This window comes from Diorhabda sublineata, chromosome 10, assembly GCF_026230105.1.
Source record: "Diorhabda sublineata isolate icDioSubl1.1 chromosome 10, icDioSubl1.1, whole genome shotgun sequence".
NCBI lineage: Eukaryota > Metazoa > Arthropoda > Insecta > Coleoptera > Chrysomelidae > Diorhabda > Diorhabda sublineata.
The window spans coordinates 19,523,947-19,548,538 of NC_079483.1; the positions used below are offsets into that span (position 1 = coordinate 19,523,947).

The following is a 24,592-nucleotide window of genomic DNA, read 5'->3' on the forward strand; positions in this document are numbered from 1 at the left end:
ATTTCATCGCGAATTTCTAGGTTTTTATGGAATTTAATTGAAAATTCCTAGGTTTTCATTAAATATATGAGTGAATATCAAGGATTCAATCCAATCTAATCCATAAACGCTTTGTTTTCGAATTCAATAATGAATTTCTTTATTTCGTTCAAATTTAATCACAAATATCGAGAATTCAATCAATTTCATCGCGAATTTCTAGGTTTTTATGGAATTTAATTGAAAATTCCTAGGTTTTCATTAAATATATGAGTGAATATCAAGGATTCAATCCAATCTAATCCATAAACGCTTTGTTTTCGAATTCAATAATGAATTTCTTTATTTCGTTCAAATTTAATCACAAATATCGAGAATTCAATCAATTTCATCGCGAATTTCTAGGTTTTTATGGAATTTAATTGAAAATTCCTAGGTTTTCATTAAATATATGAGTGAATATCAAGGATTCAATCCAATCTAATCCATAAACGCTTTGTTTTCGAATTCAATAATGAATTTCTTTATTTCGTTCAAATTTAATCACAAATATCGAGAATTCAATCAATTTCATCGCGAATTTCTAGGTTTTTATGGAATTTAATTGAAAATTCCTAGGTTTTCATTAAATATATGAGTGAATATCAAGGATTCAATCCAATCTAATCCATAAACGCTTTGTTTTCGAATTCAATAATGAATTTCTTTATTTCGTTCAAATTTAATCACAAATATCGAGAATTCAATCAATTTCATCGCGAATTTCTAGGTTTTTATGGAATTTAATTGAAAATTCCTAGGTTTTCATTAAATATATGAGTGAATATCAAGGATTCAATCCAATTTAATCCATAAACGCTTTGTATTCGAATTTAATAATGAATTTCTTTATTTCGTTCAAATTTAATCACAAATATCGAGAATTTAATCAATTTCATCGTGAATTTTTAGGTTTTTATGAAATTTAACCGAGAATTCCAAGGTTTCGATGAAATATATGAATAAATATCAAGGATTCAATCCAATTCAATCAATAATCGCTTTGTATTCGAAATTAATAATGAATTTCCATCAAATTTAATCACAAATATCCAGATTTTAATCAATTTAATCGTAATTTTATAGGTTTTTATGGAATTTAATTGAAAATTCCTAGGTTTTCATTAAATATATGAGTGAATATCAAGGATTCAATCCAATCTAATCCATAAACGCTTTGTTTTCGAATTCAATAATGAATTTCTTTATTTCGTTCAAGTTTAATCACAAATATCGAGAATTCAATCAATTTCATCGCGAATTTCTAGGTTTTTATGGAATTTAAACGAGAATCTCAAGGTTTTGATGAAATATATGAATAAATATCAAGGATTCAATCCAATTCAATCAATAATCGCTTTGTATTCGAAATTAATAATGAATTTCCATCAAATTTAATCACAAATATCCAGATTTTAATCAATTTAATCGTAATTTTATAGGTTTTTATGGAATTTAATTGAAAATTCTGAGGTTTTCATCAAATATATCAATCAATTGTTTCAAGTAAATTTAGTGAGGGTGTATTTTGTCTTTGCACACCGTACAGTCTGTGGGTTTTCAGTGACTACCAGCAAAACATTAATTTCATTCTTTTATGTTATATATTTTTCCTAAAATATCATAATTTCCTAAGATTAGAAATCAGATACAAAGACATATCACCGAAACTTTCTATCACGGTATTTGCATAAATTTTCTCATTAATATTAATTTTCCCATTTATTTAAAACATCGCCGCATCTGAAATCCTAATCAATCTTTAATTTTCCATAATATTCAACATATAAAAAGTATCTTCAACCATAAGTGATATTTATACCGAAAAAACCACGATTAAATCATTAATTTGAATAAAATACGATAAAAATGAGTAGGTAGAAACGTTCAGTGACCAGTGACTAAAAAGTATACAACTTTAAATACTTCAAAACAAAACCTGATCTCACGTGATCAACTACATACGCCATTTAACCTCTTCTGAACGTCCCTCCAACAATATAATGAGATTAATGATTAAATACCGAGTCTTGCAGTAAATACTAACCACTAACAGCTTGCTTGGTACTACTATTTCATAGTTTCCTCATTATTTTGAGTCTGTATTTTATTTAGGTGGACTACTCCTCATATATTACGAGTCGAGTACTTCCGGAGCGATCCCTGTATAAAAAATCAGTTTCGTTTCAAACGACGTGCTCATCAAGAATATTTCAACGATTTTCCAGCTATTTCGGTAAAAAAAATGCTGTCGAGAAGGCTTTCCAGTACTAGCGAAGATTTCCCATTCAACGGAAAATATTCAATCCAGTTGACGAGTTGATAAAACAGTTTCTGATCCGCAATTAATGAAAAAAAAAATCCCAATGTTCACGTGATTAGTTTCCCGATGATATTGCCCTTTTACAAACTAGAGAAGCATCTTTATTTCTTAAGATTGAATCCAGCTTTTTTATGGGTTTCAATTCTTAATGCATCCACCCTCTGTTTGCTTTTGCTCTTTCGTTTGTTCGTCTGCTGGTCTTGCAATTCTTTTGATGATTTCGTATATATATGTATATATATATATAAGAGTGTTCGACAGGATTTGAGGAAATGAGAAAAGTTTTTTGGTTCGTTGTAAAACGAAACATGGAAAACGACTATTCCGTACATAACCTCAAACCCGGCGGCCCAACGTAAGATATACACGTTTTTAAAGAAACGTGATACAAAATACGAAGTATTTTCGAATCAATACACGAGGGTTGTACGATATAAACAATAACTATTCTTATATTTCGTAAAAATAGCAAAAACAACCTTCAAAAACACTTACCTTGTCCGAAACTGAGGAAATCCAATAATAACAGAGAATATAAAATAAACCCAAGTAACCATTTGTTCATATCTATAAACCAACACATCTTGATGGTTCTTTATGATAAAAAACACCTTTCAAAGGTGTTCTAAACATGATGCGAAGTTTTTCTTCTCACAACACCCCGCATTTAACCTTCCGAAATCATTCTTGTCTTTGAATGATTTCGTCGTATCAGCTCCATTATTTTGGTTCCTAAAACAATAAATTCCGAATATATCACTTCAAATTACACACCTTGTATATGAATAAACTTTTTAAAATGTCTTCTAATGCATTTCATCGCCAATTAATTATGGCAACACTGTCGTCAATATGTCACAGCTGACATTGACATTTGACATTTGACATTTTTATTGATTGACGTACTCGAAACGCGTTTTTATACGGGTGGTATTTGAGTTGTTTCCGGATAGCAACCGACTGAAGTCGTAGTCGTGCGTTTTTATTGATCTGCCTTGTATATTAGATTCTGAAGAATACTAGCTCTGGTTTGCCTTTGTAAATTTCGAGCATGAATTCCATAACTCTAATTTAGTTTCACGTTACCGGGTGACTGCACCTCATGCATTTTTATGAGCTACTCCATTTCATACAATGCAATAAGCAAAAGAGAGTTCGGATAAAAAGAAATTTTCTCTCACACTTTGGTCGCTTCTGTTTGAACTCGATGGATTTATACCGTATGGTTCAAAAGGAATAGCGGAGTCTCAACTTTATTACGTTTAATGGAAATCAACTCATAAACTATGATTAATTAAAGAAATTTCGTCGCTATAAACAATATTTGAATGCACCTAATCGTACAATTCCACAATTATTTGATATTATAAAGTATTGTTATATACTCGTCCATGATATGGTCCGTGGTGCCGGACCTGTCCGGTTATAATGGAAGTCTGAAATTTAACGGCGCCTGTGGAACTTTTTTATAAATAGCAGCGAGTTGTTTATGTTTTTTAGAAATAATTTTCATTTATTTGTTTTTGTTTGTTGACTTTTTGGGATTTTAAAAGTTTTTTTTATGTAAAATCGAGAATGTTTAGTTAGGTTTACCCTAAAGAAAGAAGCAGTATAAAAAAAGGTGGAAAAAAACTTGTTGCAGATATTTATATATAGTTATTTCGAGTTATTAACAAAAAAAATATTTTTCGGGAAGCTTTATTTTCAGGGTCAAATTAAAGTTATAAATAATGGAGATAGAGCTTCGGGAGTGGTATCTTTTTTGTTGGAACTTTCATCCTCTTCAACGACCTTTTTACAAAATTGCTTCAATATCAATATTTTTCGAGTTATTGATAAAAAAAATAGTTTTCTATAAACGCGCGCACCTCTATTTTCAGCGTCAAATTAAAGTTATAAATAATGGAGATAGAGCTTCGGGAGTTGTAACTCTTTTGTTGGAAATTTCATCCTCTTCAACGACCTTTTTTCAAAATTTCTTCAATATCAATATTTTTCGAGTTATTGATAAAAAAAATAGTTTTCTATAAACGCGCGCACCTCTATTTTCAGCGTCAAATTAAAGTTATAAATAGTGGAGATAGAGCTTCGGGAGTTGTAACTTTTTTGTTGGAAATTTCATCCTCTTCAACGACCTTTTTTCAAAATTGCTTCAATATCAATATTTTTCGAGTTATTGATAAAAAAAATAGTTTTCTATAAACGCGCGCAGCTCTATTTTCAGCGTCAAATTAAAGTTATAAATAATGGAGATAGAGCTTCGGGAGTTGTAACTCTTTTGTTGGAAATTTCATCCTCTTCAACGACCTTTTTTCAAAATTGCTTCAATATCAATATTTTTCGAGTTATTGATAAAAAAAATAGTTTTCTATAAACGCGCGCAGCTCTATTTTCAGCGTCAAATTAAAGTTATAAATAATGGAGATAGAGCTTCGGGAGTTGTAACTCTTTTGTTGGAAATTTCATCCTCTTCAACGACCTTTTTTCAAAATTTCTTCAATATCAATATTTTTCGAGTTATTGATAAAAAAAATAGTTTTCTATAAACGCGCGCAGCTCTATTTTCAGCGTCAAATTAAAGTTATAAATAATGGAGATAGAGCTTCGGGAGTTGTAACTCTTTTGTTGGAAATTTCATCCTCTTCAACGACCTTTTTTCAAAATTTCTTCAATATCAATATTTTTCGAGTTATTGATAAAAAAAATAGTTTTCTATAAACGCGCGCACCTCTATTTTCAGCGTCAAATTAAAGTTATAAATAGTGGAGATAGAGCTTCGGGAGTTGTAACTTTTTTGTTGGAAATTTCATCCTCTTCAACGACCTTTTTTCAAAATTGCTTCAATATCAATATTTTTCGAGTTATTGATAAAAAAAATAGTTTTCTATAAACGCGCGCAGCTCTATTTTCAGCGTCAAATTAAAGTTATAAATAATGGAGATAGAGCTTCGGGAGTTGTAACTCTTTTGTTGGAAATTTCATCCTCTTCAACGACCTTTTTTCAAAATTTCTTCAATATCAATATTTTTCGAGTTATTGATAAAAAAAATAGTTTTCTATAAACGCGCGCACCTCTATTTTCAGCGTCAAATTAAAGTTATAAATAGTGGAGATAGAGCTTCGGGAGTTGTAACTTTTTTGTTGGAAATTTCATCCTCTTCAACGACCTTTTTTCAAAATTGCTTCAATATCAATATTTTTCGAGTTATTGATAAAAAAAATAGTTTTCTATAAACGCGCGCAGCTCTATTTTCAGCGTCAAATTAAAGTTATAAATAATGGAGATAGAGCTTCGGGAGTTGTAACTCTTTTGTTGGAAATTTCATCCTCTTCAACGACCTTTTTACAAAATTGCTTCAATATCAATATTTTTCGAGTTATTGATAAAAAAAATAGTTTTCTATAAACGCGCGCAGCTCTATTTTCAGCGTCAAATTAAAGTTATAAATAGTGGAGATAGAGCTTCGGGAGTTGTAACACTTTTGTTGGAAATTTCATCCTCTTCAACGACCTTTTTTCAAAATTTCTTCAATAATAATATTTTTCGAGTTATTAATAAAAAAATAGTTTTCTATAAACGCGCGCACCTCTATTTTCAGCGTCAAATTAAAGTTATAAATAGTGGAGATAGAGCTTCGGGAGTTGTAACTTTTTTGTTGGAAATTTCATCCTCTTCAACGACCTTTTTTCAAAATTGCTTCATTATCAATATTTTCCGAGTTATTAATGAAAAAATAGTTTTCTATAAACGCGCGCACCTCTATTTTCAGCGTCAAATTAAAGTTATAAATAGTGGAGATAGAGCTTCGGGAGTTGTAACTTTTTTGTTGGAAATTTCATCCTCTTCAACGACCTTTTTTCAAAATTGCTTCATTATCAATATTTTCCGAGTTATTAATGGAAAAATAGTTTTCTATAAACGCGCGCACCTCTATTTTCAGCGTCAAATTAAAGTTATAAATAGTGGAGATAGAGCTTCGGGAATTGTAACTCTTTTGTTGGAAATTTCATCCTCTTCAACGACCTTTTTTCAAAATTGCTTCAATATCAATATTTTTCGAGTTATTGATATCAAAAATAGTTTTCTATAAACGCGCGCACCTCTATTTTCAGCGTCAAATTAAAGTTATAAATAGTGGAGATAGAGCTTCGGGAGTTGTAACACTTTTGTTGGAAATTTCATCCTCTTCAACGACCTTTTTTCAAAATTTCTTCAATAATAATATTTTTCGAGTTATTAATAAAAAAATAGTTTTCTATAAACGCGCGCAGCTCTATTTTCAGCGTCAAATTAAAGTTATAAATAGTGGAGATAGAGCTTCGGGAGTTGTAACTCTTTTGTTGGAAATTTCATCCTCTTCAACGACCTTTTTTCAAAATTGCTTCAATATCAATATTTTTCGAGTTATTGATAAAAAAAATAGTTTTCTATAAACGCGCGCAGCTCTATTTTCAGCGTCAAATTAAAGTTATAAATAATGGAGATAGAGCTTCGGGAGTTGTAACACTTTTGTTGGAAATTTCATCCTCTTCAACGACCTTTTTTCAAAATTTCTTCAATATCAATATTTTTCGAGTTATTGATAAAAAAAATAGTTTTCTATAAACGCGCGCACCTCTATTTTCAGCGTCAAATTAAAGTTATAAATAGTGGAGATAGAGCTTCGGGAGTTGTAACTTTTTTGTTGGAAATTTCATCCTCTTCAACGACCTTTTTTCAAAATTGCTTCAATATCAATATTTTTCGAGTTATTGATAAAAAAAATAGTTTTCTATAAACGCGCGCAGCTCTATTTTCAGCGTCAAATTAAAGTTATAAATAATGGAGATAGAGCTTCGGGAGTTGTAACTCTTTTGTTGGAAATTTCATCCTCTTCAACGACCTTTTTTCAAAATTTCTTCAATATCAATATTTTTCGAGTTATTGATAAAAAAAATAGTTTTCTATAAACGCGCGCAGCTCTATTTTCAGCGTCAAATTAAAGTTATAAATAATGGAGATAGAGCTTCGGGAGTTGTAACTCTTTTGTTGGAAATTTCATCCTCTTCAACGACCTTTTTTCAAAATTTCTTCAATATCAATATTTTTCGAGTTATTGATAAAAAAAATAGTTTTCTATAAACGCGCGCACCTCTATTTTCAGCGTCAAATTAAAGTTATAAATAGTGGAGATAGAGCTTCGGGAGTTGTAACTTTTTTGTTGGAAATTTCATCCTCTTCAACGACCTTTTTTCAAAATTGCTTCAATATCAATATTTTTCGAGTTATTGATAAAAAAAATAGTTTTCTATAAACGCGCGCAGCTCTATTTTCAGCGTCAAATTAAAGTTATAAATAATGGAGATAGAGCTTCGGGAGTTGTAACTCTTTTGTTGGAAATTTCATCCTCTTCAACGACCTTTTTTCAAAATTTCTTCAATATCAATATTTTTCGAGTTATTGATAAAAAAAATAGTTTTCTATAAACGCGCGCACCTCTATTTTCAGCGTCAAATTAAAGTTATAAATAGTGGAGATAGAGCTTCGGGAGTTGTAACTTTTTTGTTGGAAATTTCATCCTCTTCAACGACCTTTTTTCAAAATTGCTTCAATATCAATATTTTTCGAGTTATTGATAAAAAAAATAGTTTTCTATAAACGCGCGCAGCTCTATTTTCAGCGTCAAATTAAAGTTATAAATAATGGAGATAGAGCTTCGGGAGTTGTAACTCTTTTGTTGGAAATTTCATCCTCTTCAACGACCTTTTTACAAAATTGCTTCAATATCAATATTTTTCGAGTTATTGATAAAAAAAATAGTTTTCTATAAACGCGCGCAGCTCTATTTTCAGCGTCAAATTAAAGTTATAAATAATGGAGATAGAGCTTCGGGAGTTGTAACACTTTTGTTGGAAATTTCATCCTCTTCAACGACCTTTTTTCAAAATTTCTTCAATAATAATATTTTTCGAGTTATTAATAAAAAAATAGTTTTCTATAAACGCGCGCAGCTCTATTTTCAGCGTCAAATTAAAGTTATAAATAGTGGAGATAGAGCTTCGGGAGTTGTAACTCTTTTGTTGGAAATTTCATCCTCTTCAACGACCTTTTTTCAAAATTGCTTCAATATCAATATTTTTCGAGTTATTGATAAAAAAAATAGTTTTCTATAAACGCGCGCACCTCTATTTTCAGCGTCAAATTAAAGTTATAAATAGTGGAGATAGAGCTTCGGGAGTTGTAACTTTTTTGTTGGAAATTTCATCCTCTTCAACGACCTTTTTTCAAAATTGCTTCATTATCAATATTTTTCGAGTTATTGATAAAAAAAATAGTTTTCTATAAACGCGCGCAGCTCTATTTTCAGCGTCAAATTAAAGTTATAAATAATGGAGATAGAGCTTCGGGAGTTGTAACTCTTTTGTTGGAAATTTCATCCTCTTCAACGACCTTTTTTCAAAATTTCTTCAATATCAATATTTTTCGAGTTATTGATAAAAAAAATAGTTTTCTATAAACGCGCGCACCTCTATTTTCAGCGTCAAATTAAAGTTATAAATAGTGGAGATAGAGCTTCGGGAGTTGTAACTTTTTTGTTGGAAATTTCATCCTCTTCAACGACCTTTTTTCAAAATTGCTTCAATATCAATATTTTTCGAGTTATTGATAAAAAAAATAGTTTTCTATAAACGCGCGCAGCTCTATTTTCAGCGTCAAATTAAAGTTATAAATAATGGAGATAGAGCTTCGGGAGTTGTAACTCTTTTGTTGGAAATTTCATCCTCTTCAACGACCTTTTTACAAAATTGCTTCAATATCAATATTTTTCGAGTTATTGATAAAAAAAATAGTTTTCTATAAACGCGCGCAGCTCTATTTTCAGCGTCAAATTAAAGTTATAAATAATGGAGATAGAGCTTCGGGAGTTGTAACACTTTTGTTGGAAATTTCATCCTCTTCAACGACCTTTTTTCAAAATTTCTTCAATAATAATATTTTTCGAGTTATTAATAAAAAAATAGTTTTCTATAAACGCGCGCAGCTCTATTTTCAGCGTCAAATTAAAGTTATAAATAGTGGAGATAGAGCTTCGGGAGTTGTAACTCTTTTGTTGGAAATTTCATCCTCTTCAACGACCTTTTTTCAAAATTGCTTCAATATCAATATTTTTCGAGTTATTGATAAAAAAAATAGTTTTCTATAAACGCGCGCACCTCTATTTTCAGCGTCAAATTAAAGTTATAAATAGTGGAGATAGAGCTTCGGGAGTTGTAACTTTTTTGTTGGAAATTTCATCCTCTTCAACGACCTTTTTTCAAAATTGCTTCATTATCAATATTTTCCGAGTTATTAATGGAAAAATAGTTTTCTATAAACGCGCGCACCTCTATTTTCAGCGTCAAATTAAAGTTATAAATAGTGGAGATAGAGCTTCGGGAATTGTAACTCTTTTGTTGGAAATTTCATCCTCTTCAACGACCTTTTTTCAAAATTGCTTCAATATCAATATTTTTCGAGTTATTGATATCAAAAATAGTTTTCTATAAACGCGCGCACCTCTATTTTCAGCGTCAAATTAAAGTTATAAATAGTGGAGATAGAGCTTCGGGAGTTGTAACTCTTTTGTTGGAAATTTCATCCTCTTCAACGACCTTTTTTCAAAATTGCTTCAATATCAATATTTTTCGAGTTATTAATAAAAAAATAGTTTTCTATAAACGCGGGCACCTCTATTTTCAGCGTCAAATTAAAGTTATAAATAGTGGAGATAGAGCTTCGGGAGTTGTAACTTTTTTGTTGGAAATTTCATCCTCTTCAACGACCTTTTTTCAAAATTGCTTCATTATCAATATTTTCCGAGTTATTAATGAAAAAATAGTTTTCTATAAACGCGCGCACCTCTATTTTCAGCGTCAAATTAAAGTTATAAATAGTGGAGATAGAGCTTCGGGAGTTGTAACTTTTTTGTTGGAAATTTCATCCTCTTCAACGACCTTTTTTCAAAATTGCTTCAATATCAATATTTTTCGAGTTATTAATAAAAAAATAGTTTTCTATAAACGCGGGCACCTCTATTTTCAGCGTCAAATTAAAGTTATAAATAGTGGAGATAGAGCTTCGGGAGTTATAACTTTTTTGTTGGAAATTTCATCCTCTTCAACGCCTTTTTTTCAAAATTGCTTCAATATCAATATTTTTCGAGTTATTAATAAAAAAATAGTTTTCTATAAACGCGGGCACCTCTATTTTCAGCGTCAAATTAAAGTTATAAATAGTGGAGATAGAGCTTCGGGAGTTGTAACTTTTTTGTTGGAAATTTCATCCTCTTCAACGACCTTTTTTCAAAATTGCTTCATTATCAATATTTTCCGAGTTATTAATGGAAAAATAGTTTTCTATAAACGCGCGCACCTCTATTTTCAGCGTCAAATTAAAGTTATAAATAGTGGAGATAGAGCTTCGGGAGTTGTAACTTTTTTGTTGGAAATTTCATCCTCTTCAACGACCTTTTTTCAAAATTGCTTCATTATCAATATTTTCCGAGTTATTAATGAAAAAATAGTTTTCTATAAACGCGCGCACCTCTATTTTCAGCGTCAAATTAAAGTTATAAATAGTGGAGATAGAGCTTCGGGAGTTGTAACTTTTTTGTTGGAAATTTCATCCTCTTCAACGACCTTTTTTCAAAATTGCTTCATTATCAATATTTTCCGAGTTATTAATGGAAAAATAGTTTTCTATAAACGCGCGCACCTCTATTTTCAGCGTCAAATTAAAGTTATAAATAGTGGAGATAGAGCTTCGGGAGTTGTAACTCTTTTGTTGGAAATTTCATCCTCTTCAACGACCTTTTTTCAAAATTGCTTCAATATCAATATTTTTCGAGTTATTGATATCAAAAATAGTTTTCTATAAACGCGCGCACCTCTATTTTCAGCGTCAAATTAAAGTTATAAATAGTGGAGATAGAGCTTCGGGAGTTGTAACTTTTTTGTTGGAAATTTCATCCTCTTCAACGACCTTTTTTCAAAATTGCTTCAATATCAATATTTTCCGAGTTATTAATGAAAAAATAGTTTTCTATAAACGCGCGCAGCTCTATTTTCAGCGTCAAATTAAAGTTATAAATAGTGGAGATAGAGCTTCGGGAGTTGTAACTCTTTTGTTGGAAATTTCATCCTCTTCAACGACCTTTTTTCAAAATTGCTTCAATATCAATATTTTTCGAGTTATTGATAAAAAAAATAGTTTTCTATAAACGCGCGCAGCTCTATTTTCAGCGTCAAATTAAAGTTATAAATAATGGAGATAGAGCTTCGGGAATTGTAACTCTTTTGTTGGAAATTTCATCCTCTTCAACGACCTTTTTTCAAAATTGCTTCAATATCAATATTTTTCGAGTTATTGATAAAAAAAATAGTTTTCTATAAACGCGCGCACCTCTATTTTCAGCGTCAAATTAAAGTTATAAATAATGGAGATAGAGCTTCGGGAGTTGTAACTCTTTTGTTGGAAATTTCATCCTCTTCAACGACCTTTTTTCAAAATTTCTTCAATAATAATATTTTTCGAGTTATTAATAAAAAAATAGTTTTCTATAAACGCGCGCAGCTCTATTTTCAGCGTCAAATTAAAGTTATAAATAGTGGAGATAGAGCTTCGGGAATTGTAACTCTTTTGTTGGAAATTTCATCCTCTTCAACGACCTTTTTTCAAAATTGCTTCAATATCAATATTTTTCGAGTTATTGATAAAAAAAATAGTTTTCTATAAACGCGCGCACCTCTATTTTCAGCGTCAAATTAAAGTTATAAATAGTGGAGATAGAGCTTCGGGAGTTGTAACTTTTTTGTTGGAAATTTCATCCTCTTCAACGACCTTTTTTCAAAATTGCTTCAATATCAATATTTTTCGAGTTATTGATAAAAAAAATAGTTTTCTATAAACGCGCGCACCTCTATTTTCAGCGTCAAATTAAAGTTATAAATAGTGGAGATAGAGCTTCGGGAGTTGTAACTTTTTTGTTGGAAATTTCATCCTCTTCAACGATCTTTTTTCAAAATTGCTTCAATATCAATATTTTCCGAGTTATTAATAAAAAAATAGTTTTCTATAAACGCGCGCAGCTCTATTTTCAGCGTCAAATTAAAGTTATAAATAGTGGAGATAGAGCTTCGGGAATTGTAACTCTTTTGTTGGAAATTTCATCCTCTTCAACGACCTTTTTTCAAAATTGCTTCAATATCAATATTTTTCGAGTTATTGATATCAAAAATAGTTTTCTATAAACGCGCGCACCTCTATTTTCAGCGTCAAATTAAAGTTATAAATAGTGGAGATAGAGCTTCGGGAATTGTAACTCTTTTGTTGGAAATTTCATCCTCTTCAACGACCTTTTTTCAAAATTGCTTCAATATCAATATTTTTCGAGTTATTGATAAAAAAAATAGTTTTCTATAAACGCGCGCACCTCTATTTTCAGCGTCAAATTAAAGTTATAAATAGTGGAGATAGAGCTTCGGGAGTTGTAACTTTTTTGTTGGAAATTTCATCCTCTTCAACGACCTTTTTTCAAAATTGCTTCAATATCAATATTTTTCGAGTTATTGATAAAAAAAATAGTTTTCTATAAACGCGCGCACCTCTATTTTCAGCGTCAAATTAAAGTTATAAATAGTGGAGATAGAGCTTCGGGAGTTGTAACTTTTTTGTTGGAAATTTCATCCTCTTCAACGATCTTTTTTCAAAATTGCTTCAATATCAATATTTTCCGAGTTATTAATAAAAAAATAGTTTTCTATAAACGCGCGCAGCTCTATTTTCAGCGTCAAATTAAAGTTATAAATAGTGGAGATAGAGCTTCGGGAATTGTAACTCTTTTGTTGGAAATTTCATCCTCTTCAACGACCTTTTTTCAAAATTGCTTCAATATCAATATTTTTCGAGTTATTGATATCAAAAATAGTTTTCTATAAACGCGCGCACCTCTATTTTCAGCGTCAAATTAAAGTTATAAATAGTGGAGATAGAGCTTCGGGAATTGTAACTCTTTTGTTGGAAATTTCATCCTCTTCAACGACCTTTTTTCAAAATTGCTTCAATATCAATATTTTTCGAGTTATTGATATAAAAAATAGTTTTCTATAAACGCGCGCACCTCTATTTTCAGCGTCAAATTAAAGTTATAAATAGTGGAGATAGAGCTTCGGGAGTTGTAACTTTTTTGTTGGAAATTTCATCCTCTTCAACGCCTTTTTTTCAAAATTGCTTCAATATCAATATTTTTCGAGTTATTAATAAAAAAATAGTTTTCTATAAACGCGGGCACCTCTATTTTCAGCGTCAAATTAAAGTTATAAATAGTGGAGATAGAGCTTCGGGAGTTGTAACTTTTTTGTTGGAAATTTCATCCTCTTCAACGAGCCTTTTTCAAAATAGCTCCATTATCAATATTTTCCGAGTTATCAATAAAAAATCAAATACCATTTTTTTCAATTCCAATTTCTTGCCCTGCATCAAAAACATTTTTCTACAGGTTATTCTCTATCGCTCATATTTTTAGAATCTTTGTCTCTATTTTTTACTTCCTTCAACTTATTGACTAGACCAACTATTTAATTTTAAAATACCTCGATTGGTGAAAATTTAATTGGAAAAAATGGATATAAACAAGCAAATCAAAATTAAAACTACACAATCTACAAAGTATTTGTTTGAACAGTGAACGTTTCCATTAAATTGGTATTTGAAAGTTTCGACGAGACCGTACGACCTGCGAAGACCAGCAGTTATAATTTGCAATAGAACAAACAGCGTCGCGAAGTTGTTCCATCGAGTGTTTGACAATGATTCACAAAAATAAAATCCGAATTTCGGCGTACGGAACTAAAAACAGATATAACGTTGTAAAATAAATATATTATTGTGTTTGTAGTTCTCGGACCGTCCTCATATGTCTTAAGGTACACACACACAATTCTTTCCATTTCCTTGGCGCGACGCATTTTCCACTTTGATATCATCTCGAGTAATGTTTTTTGTCGAGTTTTATATTGTCACCTTCCATAGTTTTATGTCTCGAACCCGAAATCTTTTCGGATTTATTGACACAATCTTGGGGATGGAGAAATTACGGTTTGTCAGATATATCCCTCTAGCAAGTAATGTTTTGAAAAATGTGAATGAGACGTAGAGCTCCATATCTTTAAAACTACAATTCCCGAACGTGGAATTTATAGTACACTTCAACTACAGCTTTATAGCTATTGGATTTTTAGTGTTATCTATAGTAATCAAACTTAAATTTAATACTTGTCCCGTTAATAAAACTGAACTAGGTTGTATTGAATCACTTCGATATCATTTTTGACGATATATCGCACAGAACTTAATCTAACCGAGTTTCTACTGAAATAATTCATGACTAGTTGGACGTCGATGGGTTCTATCCAGAATTTTCCGAATATATCATTTCAAATTAAACACCTTGTATATAAATAAACTTTTTAAAATGTCTTTTGATGCATTTCATCGCCAATTAATTATGGCAACACTGTTGTCAATATGTCAAAGCTGACATTGACATTTGACATTTGACATTTTTAATGATTGACGTACTCGGAACGCGTTTTTATACGGGTGGTATTTGAGTTGTTTTCGAATCATATAATGAAGCAACCGACTGAAGTCGTAGTCGTGCGTCGTACTTAATCTAACCGAGTTTCTACTGAAATAATTCATGACTAGTTGGACGTCGATGGGCTCTATTCAGAATTTTCCGAGCTTCGGTCAGCCGATTCCCCGACTGGCTATTCTGAATCGCCTCCTAGGGGATCCGGACGTGCTAAGAATCCCTACTTACAGTCGGCCTTGATGCGAATATATCTCTGTCGAGAATTTCATCCTAGTTGAATTAAACATTGGAAGTCCTCGGGAATTTCTATAAGTTGATTAGCATTTGATCCGGAAACTGTTGTGTTTCGAGAGAGCGCTCGCGAACAAGGATCGAAACGAAAATATTTTCACGATCAAGTTTGTTAAAACCCGATTTTTATTATTTATGGCCGGCAGATTTTAATCCGGCGCCTTAAATCAAACAATTTGAACTGAATCGTTCGATGAAACTTATGAGAATAACCAATAAAAATGAAAGAAAGAATCTGAAGAAAAAGAATATAATAGGGATAATACCGAAAAAAAAATATACGAGGTGTGGTGCAAAAAGTCAGTTTCTTCATGAAGTGCGTCGATTTTTCTTTCAAAACTTCTACAGACTCAAAAAATTTGGGAACAAGTTTTATCCAGACTTTTCGCATGTTGAAATTTTCATGTAAAATTTGCGGAAAACATTTTTCGTCAATTTCTATAGATTCAGCGATAGTTCGAATAGTTAATCGATGGTGATACCCACGATTTCGATTTTTTCATCCATTTTTGACGCGGAGGGACAACCTGAACGAGAATCATCTTCAAAATCTCTCGGTCATTTTGAAAACGCTTAAACTACTCAAATATTTATTGCCATACATTTTTTTCGATAAATTATAAATTGCAGTTGCTATTTATCATGAAATTTCAAAACAATACGACAAACATAAGTCAGATCATTCAAAAACCTTCTGCAAGGACTGTAGACGTCGTGGAAAGTCCTTTCTACGACAAACATGAGTTAGATCATTCAAAAAGCTTCTGCAAGGACTGTAGACGTCGTGGAAAGTCCTTTCTACGACAAACATGAGTTTGATCAATCCAAAAGCTTCTGCAAGGACTGTAGACGTCCTGGAAAGTCCTTTCTACGACAAACATAAGTTAGATCATTCAAAAACCTTCTGCAAGGACTGTAGACGTCGTGGAAAGTCCTTTCTACGACAAACATAAGTTAGATCATTCAAAAACCTTCTGCAAGGACTGTAGACGTCGTGGAAAGTCCTTTCTACGACAAACATAAGTTAGATCATTCAAAAACCTTCTGCAAGGACTGTAGACGTCCTGGAAAGTCCTTTCTACGACAAACATGAGTTAGATCATTCAAAAAGCTTCTGCAAGGACTGTAGACGTCGTGGAAAGTCCTTTCTACGACAAACATGAGTTAGATCATTCAAAAACCTTCTGCAAGGACTGTAGACGTCGTGGAAAGTCCTTTCTACGACAAACATAAGTTAGATCATTCAAAAACCTTCTGCAAGGACTGTAGACGTCGTGGAAAGTCCTTTCTACGACAAACATAAGTTAGATCATTCAAAAACCTTCTGCAAGGACTGTAGACGTCGTGGAAAGTCCTTTCTACGACAAACATGAGTTAGATCATTCAAAAACCTTCTGCAAGGACTGTAGACGTCGTGGAAAGTCCTTTCTACGACAAACATAAGTTAGATCATTCAAAAACCTTCTGCAAGGACTGTAGACGTCGTGGAAAGTCCTTTCTACGACAAACATAAGTTAGATCATTCAAAAACCTTCTGCAAGGACTGTAGACGTCGTGGAAAGTCCTTTCTACGACAAACATGAGTTAGATCATTCAAAAACCTTCTGCAAGGACTGTAGACGTCGTGGAAAGTCCTTTCTACGACAAACATAAGTTAGATCATTCAAAAACCTTCTGCAAGGACTGTAGACGTCGTGGAAAGTCCTTTCTACGACAAACATAAGTTAGATCATTCAAAAACCTTCTGCAAGGACTGTAGACGTCCTGGAAAGTCCTTTCTACGACAAACATGAGTTAGATCATTCAAAAAGCTTCTGCAAGGACTGTAGACGTCCTGGAAAGTCCTTTCTACGACAAACATGAGTTAGATCATTCAAAAACCTTCTGCAAGAACTGTAGACGTCGTGGAAAGTCCTTTCTACGACAAACATGAGTTAGATCATTCAAAAACCTTCTGCAAGTGGCTGTAGACGTCGTGGAAAGTCCTTTCTACGACAAACATGAGTTAGATCATTCAAAAACCTTCTGCAAGTGACTGTAGACGTCGTGGAAAGTCCTTTCTACGACAAACATAAGTTAGATCATTCAAAAAACTTCTGCAAAGACTGTAGACGTCGTGAAAAGTCCTTTCTACGACAAATTTCAAGTTCAAATGAATCTCCTCCAAATCAGTCAGGTTAAACAATTATTCTTTGGGTTTTCAAATTTCAAAATATGTACATTTTCATGTATCCTTGAATCGAATTATTTTTCATTAAATTTATTTTTGAGTTGGTGGAAAAGATTTAAGTAACTAAGTAATAACTCAAAGATCAAATAATGGATTAATCCTTCGACTAACAAAACTTCGGTATTAGTGATTTCTGGAGACAAAAACTTCCGCCCGGGATAAATTTCCTTTCATCTGTCAGGGACGAATAACACAAAGTAAGTAGTGGAACAATCATTATAAAATTATCCCCTTCAAATCGTACGAAGGGGGATTCGATGAATTTATTTGTAATTAATAAAGTTTTTTAATTGATAAACTAATACAGTCAATCAACTATAATTAATAAAGAGCGTTTCCCTATTGGAAATGTATCAAAATTAAAGTGTACTAACTTTAATATATTCAGAGTTTTCGTCTGGGAAATAATTCGTTCGATAATGTTCGATTCGAAGTCAGAAACTTCTCGAACGACCCCCGTATTTTCCATTTCGATTTTGCATGTAGAAGATTTCCTGTGGTGTTTACGACAAACTCTGATTTGGTATATTTGTCAATATAATTCAAATTTATTTACTTGGTTATTAATAAATTATATAATATTATTAATTATTTAAATTGGGTACAATTATGAAGCAAATACTATTTCTATGAACTCTATATAATTCCAATTACTATCTCTATTAAGTCCTTGTTTGCATGCAGTTGTTTTAACGATGATAAGTCGCTTGGAGTGGTTTTCAGCAGCCTCTATGTGGATTATCGCGGGGCTATTTACTTTTGTCCTGTTTTTTTTCATTCCCATTCAACTATATTTGTTTAATAAAACAAAAACTCCACATTCAAACATTCCTTTTTCTTTTAGTAATCATCGATCAATAATAACCTAACACAGAAACTCAAAAGACATTTGACGTATTCGACATTAGGAATCTGTGCTCCAAGATCATAGAATTCAAAATGCCGAACGTGCTTTTTTAGTACCGCGAACGCACCGCGCGCAAATCTGGTGACAGAACATGATCAGAACAGATCTAATGTTAAAGCTAGTTACACACCCAATTCCTAACGTGGGAAGTTGCAGTTAAATAAATTAAGGTTAGGTTATTCGAGTAATTTATCATTTGAGGTTAGAGGTTATTAACAATAAATTTTAATAGTTTCTCGTGGAGTTACATCGTAACATATGTGAAGTGTTGTTGTATTTATAGTCAATTAAGTTTGATATGAAACTGTACAAGCTCAGGATTGGATTCAAAAGTGTTATCAGGACTCTGGTCCATCGAAAAGAACAATTTACTGAATTTAAACGTGGTCGTATAGACACCGATGATGGGGAACGTTCCCGGTAGTCCAATTGAGCTGGTTACTACAGAAAATATCAAAAAAAAATCTAAAAATTGATAATATCTTATGGTAAATTGAGATAATTAAGTCAGTACTTATGCAGTGTTGATGATTCCGAGGTGTTTCACTATGTTTGCACAGATTTTTGCGTCGATATGCACCGACTGCAGTCGGTGAATCACGTCCGAAGCGTCTGAATCCAGCTGGGAAGGTCTTGGCTTCAGTGTTTCAGGATAATCATGGAATATTGTTGATTGACTACCTCCAAAAGGTAAAGACAATCAATAGCGAATACTACATAGAGTTGTTGGATGGTTTGAATGGAAAAATGGAGGGAAAACGTCGAAGTTTCATCAAGACATTGCACCGATTCACAAATTCAACACAACGATGGTTAAATTGAACGGATTGCATGTCGAATCGCTTCCTCATCCACCGTATAGTCCAGATCTGACCTTGAATGATGATTTAGCTCAAATAACGAAGTAATTGAACTGAAACTGAAGCTTATTTTGAGCAAGGCATCGAGAAGTTTGAACGATTGGATTACTTTGATGGATTGATGGATAAAATCGTTTATTTGGCAAAAAAATGTGTTTTCGTGGCTATTATACTACAAAATTAAAGACATGTTTTAACAATTTGAAGGAAAAAAACATTTCGTAAAGCTCAAAATACGTTAAAAGTTCGTATATATAGGTAATGGTCCAACTTTTTAACGGATGGAACGTAATCGGCAGCCATAAAAAAGTTTGTTATTTCAAAGACGTGTTTGGCACTTCTCGAGATATCATTATACTGAAAATAAATGGAAAAATTGTGAAAATAACCAGGTATGTTTAAAAGGAACGAAACAAACGTGGGTAATAATTGGTTCATTATTTTTGTTTCGGAATTGCCTCACTTTAAATTTTTTACGCCGTCGTCAAACTTCCAAAAGAATTAATCAATCTGTTGTTTCATCTTTTATTCTATCACATTCTATTCCTTCTGCTATATTATTTGTGATAAGGTGTTTTTGAAAAATAATGTTAGGGATAAATTAGACAAAAATCACTTGGTTCTGAATCAATCGGAGCAACAGGCAACTTCTGAAGATGGGCAAAATTGCCTCATAACATTAATACAAATTTTCTTCTATTTCCAAGGCATAAATGAAGAGAAAAATTGCTTTGAATCTTTAATTCCAATGTACAATGTGGTTCTTTTCAAAGTAGAGACAATTTTCCATATTAATGCATAAATAAAAATAATTTGAGTCTTCAATTTGAATTTCAATTGAATTTCAAAATAGAGACTACTCCCTATTCGTTATTTGAAATAGATCGGAGTTGAATTTCGATATTTTTTAACGTTATACTGAGTGTTTGAAAGGTCTAAACATATTTAAAAGTTTTTTTCGCATTTTTCTTCACTTTTTTCATTATTTTCTCTTTACTTCGATATTAAGTGTGCCTGACAAGTAACATCTACAGTCCTTGAAGGAGGTTTTTGAATGGTCTAATTAATTTTTGTCGTAAAAAAGACTTTCCACGACGTCTACAGTCCTTGCAGAAGTTTTTTGAATGATCTAACTTATGTTTGTCGTAGAAAGGACTTTCCAGGACGTCTACAGTCCTTGCAGAAGGTTTTTGAATGATCTAACTTATGTTTGTCGTAGAAAGGACTTTCCAGGACGTCTACAGTTCTTGCAGAAGGTTTTTGAATGATCTAACTTATGTTTGTCGTAGAAAGGACTTTCCACGACGTCTACAGTCACTTGCAGAAGGTTTTTGAATGATCTAGCTCATGTTTGTCGTAGAAAGGACTTTCCACGACATCTACAGTCCTTGCAGAAGCTTTTTGAATGATCTAACTTATGTTTGTCGTAGAAAGGACTTTCCAGGACGTCTACAGTCCTTGCAGAAGGTTTTTGAATGATCTAACTTATGTTTGTCGTAGAAAGGACTTTCCAGGACGTCTACAGTTCTTGCAGAAGGTTTTTGAATGATCTAACTTATGTTTGTCGTAGAAAGGACTTTCCACGACGTCTACAGTCACTTGCAGAAGGTTTTTGAATGATCTAGCTCATGTTTGTCGTAGAAAGGACTTTCCACGACATCTACAGTCCTTGCAGAAGCTTTTTGAATGATCTAACTTATGTTTGTCGTAGAAAGGACTTTCCAGGACGTCTACAGTCACTTGCAGAAGGTTTTTGAATGATCTAACTTATGTTTGTCGTAGAAAGGACTTTCCACGACGTCTACAGTCCTTGCAGAAGGTTTTTGAATGATCTAGCTCATGTTTGTCGTAGAAAGGACTTTCCACGACATCTACAGTCCTTGCAGAAGCTTTTTGAATGATCTAACTTATGTTTGTCGTAGAAAGGACTTTCCAGGACGTCTACAGTCCTTGCAGAAGGTTTTTGAATGATCTAACTTATGTTTGTCGTAGAAAGGACTTTCCAGGACGTCTACAGTTCTTGCAGAAGGTTTTTGAATGATCTAACTTATGTTTGTCGTAGAAAGGACTTTCCACGACGTCTACAGTCACTTGCAGAAGGTTTTTGAATGATCTAGCTCATGTTTGTCGTAGAAAGGACTTTCCACGACATCTACAGTCCTTGCAGAAGCTTTTTGAATGATCTAACTTATGTTTGTCGTAGAAAGGACTTTCCAGGACGTCTACAGCCACTTGCAGAAGGTTTTTGAATGATCTAACTCATGTTTGTCGTAGAAAGGACTTTCCACGACGTCTACAGTCACTTGCAGAAGGTTTTTGAATGATCTAACTCATTTTTGTCGTAGAAAGGACTTTCCACGACATCTACAGTCCTTGCAGAAGCTTTTTGAATGATCTAACTTATGTTTGTCGTAGAAAGGACTTTCCACGACGTCTACAGTCCTTGCAGAAGGTTTTTGAATGATCTAACTTATGTTTGTCGTAGAAAGGACTTTCCACGACGTCTACAGCCACTTGCAGAAGGTTTTTGAATGATCTAACTTATGTTTGTCGTAGAAAGGACTTTCCACGACGTCTACAGTCACTTGCAGAAGGTTTTTGAATGATCTAACTCATGTTTGTCGTAGAAAGGACTTTCCAGGACGTCTACAGTTCTTACAGAAGGTTTTTGAATGATCTAACTCATGTTTGTCGTAGAAAGGACTTTCCAGGACGTCTACAGTCACTTGCAGAAGGTTTTTGAATGATCTAACTTATGTTTGTCGTAGAAAGGACTTTCCACGACGTCTACAGTCACTTGCAGAAGGTTTTTGAATGATCTAACTCATGTTTGTCGTAGAAAGGACTTTCCAGGACGTCTACAGTTCTTGCAGAAGGTTTTTGAATGATCTAACTCAAGTTTGTCGTAGAAAGGACTTTCCACGACGTCTACAGCCACTTGCAGAAGGTTTTTGAATGATCTAACTCATGTTTGTCGTAGAAAGGACTTTCCACGACGTCTACAGCCACTTGCAGAAGGTTTTTGAATGATCTAACTCATGTTTGTCGTAGAAAGGACTTTCCACGACGTCTACAGCCACTTGCAGAAGGTTTTTGAATGATCTAACTCATGTTTGTCGTAGAAAGGACTTTCCACGACGTCTACAGCCACTTGCAGAAGGTTTTTGAATGATGTAACTCATGTTTGTCGTAGAAATGACTTTCTACAACTTCCACAGTCCTTGCAGAAGGTTTTTGAATGATCTACTATTTAGTATAAAGGATGGTCCACGTCTTTTTTTGTATATCTACTCCTTGAAAAGGATTTTCAATTGATCTACATACATTTATTATAAAAAGGACTTTCCACGACATTTGTACTCCTTTGAAAAAAGTTTTTAAATAATTTATTCACTTTATAAACTATTTTTTTTCATTCAATATTTCGAGAATCGTATTTAATTCCAACATCTATATCATAAATTAAAACGACAATTTTTTTTTCTAAATAAAGTGAGTGAAGTGAAGTGTAAAAAATCGACATCATTTTTTCAAACTTCGCAATTAAGCCTGTATCTCAACAAATCTAAATTAAAGCGTGTCTTTTCTCGTCCTCATTTTTTTTCTCCTCGAACAATGGGACTTAAGTTTTTAGATTAAGATCTTCCATCTCGTTTTTCATGACGCAAGACGATTCGCGAACTTGAAAAACTTTGTTTTATCTTTTTGGTTACTCGGCTTTAATCCCAGGTTATTTTTTTCGCTTATCCTAGATAAAGACAAACAAATAAAACAGATCCTATATCGAAAAATCGATTATTTAACTCACTAACGTATTTTTGTATTCCCTTTTTTGGGTCTGGTACTTCTGGAATCATCCCCGTATATAAAACCAAGTTAAAATCGTCGAAGAATGTCTAATATTGAACTTGCAAATGATATTTTTTCACTTTTAACTAACTTTTTGTGGTTTTAAAAACCGAAAACGTACATTCAACCCCCTTCGAATGATACAACAACCCCCAAAGGTCTTAATGGAAAATTGTCGCTACAGGTCAACGGAAAATCATACGCAATAACCTCAAAACCTCAAAAGGTTGATATTTGAACGATTTTTATGGTAAGAATTGTTTTTTCCATTGGAAATTCCATAACCTGATTCAGGAAACTCATCAACGATGGATAGGGTGGAAAAAATCGATGTAATAATCAAAACTTACATTTTTTTTATAAGGAAATACGAAGGGCGTCGTATATGTACTAAACCCTTCGATTTCAATGGATTGGAAAGCTTGAGATTAGGTCCATCATTTGGAAAGTTGTAAATCAGACTTTCCGCTCGAATCGACCTCTCTTTGACACAGGATCTGGTGATTTTCCTTTGTCTAATCACTGATTTTCCATGTTTAGGTTTAGATAAATCAGTTCCTCACTCTCATTTAGAAGATCCGGATGCTTGGTACTCCCAGTATCTCTATTATTGAAATTCTGTTTTCCACTGAAGTTTTCCTTCAACTTCACACGGTTTCCTTGCTGGTACTCCGCTTTAAACTTCTTCAAATTCATCGTTTTTGAGATTAAATGGTTTTTTCATTGATTAAACAACATCGTCGCTAATAACAACAAAGAAAATCTATTTTAAACCTTGTTTGAACCAATTTTTATTAAAAATATTCATTTAGAGATGTAGCGAATAATAATTTGTACTCAATGAATAAAAAATTTCGAGTAGAACTCCACCAAGTTATCAAATTAATCCGTATTTTCGTCCGACCCTAACTTACTTACATCACTTTATATCCACCAAGAAAAACCACACTCGGAAACTGTCATTTCTCGTAAATCACATCACAGGATTTTTTTTTTTTTTGATTTTTTTGTGAAAATTCCCGCGTGAGATTTCGCGTAAAACGGGATTTAATGCACCGGCGTTGAAAACGTGTCGGTGGAGTTGGCGTCGCGACGGTCCACAATACACTGCTGGGCAGGCCCAGTTTCGCAACTCTGAGCGCCACATTGGTGCGTGGGTGGCTGACGAACTAAAGACATCTCTTCGACTTCGACGGAGAGTTATAATATTTCAACGCACTCCCTAATTTATGAAAAGTACTCGACATTTTTCAGCGGCTCGACATTGGTAAATATTTAATAATTATTAGTGGAAATTTTCCGGGTTATTTCCGAAAGTATTGTGTCCACACATTTCCAGGTGTATTTAACCAAGTTTGAGGTTAAATATCCGCTATCCATCCTGTAAAAAATATCCTGAAAACGTGAAATTTCTAGGAATTATTGTCTAGAAATCAAAAAAATTGATGATTTCCATTCCGAGTCCGTTTAGGCGTTCTACCCAACCGATTTGCTTAATTT

General features: G+C 32.8%; 1 protein-coding gene across 1 annotated transcript in view; it reads right to left on the reverse strand.

Annotated features, from left to right (window-relative positions):
- LOC130449360 (zwei Ig domain protein zig-8-like) overlaps nt 1-24,204 on the reverse strand; it is a 247,648-nt gene extending 223,444 nt beyond the window's left edge. Inside the window, exons 1-2 of the mRNA XM_056787136.1 lie at nt 24,011-24,204; nt 2,837-3,073 (exon numbers count right to left, since the gene is read on the reverse strand). Of these exons, the coding sequence (XP_056643114.1) occupies nt 2,837-2,924 (88 nt within the window). The 5' untranslated portion in view covers nt 2,925-3,073; nt 24,011-24,204. The remainder of the gene's footprint in view (nt 1-2,836; nt 3,074-24,010) is intronic.
- Between the last annotated feature and the right edge of the window lie 388 nt (nt 24,205-24,592).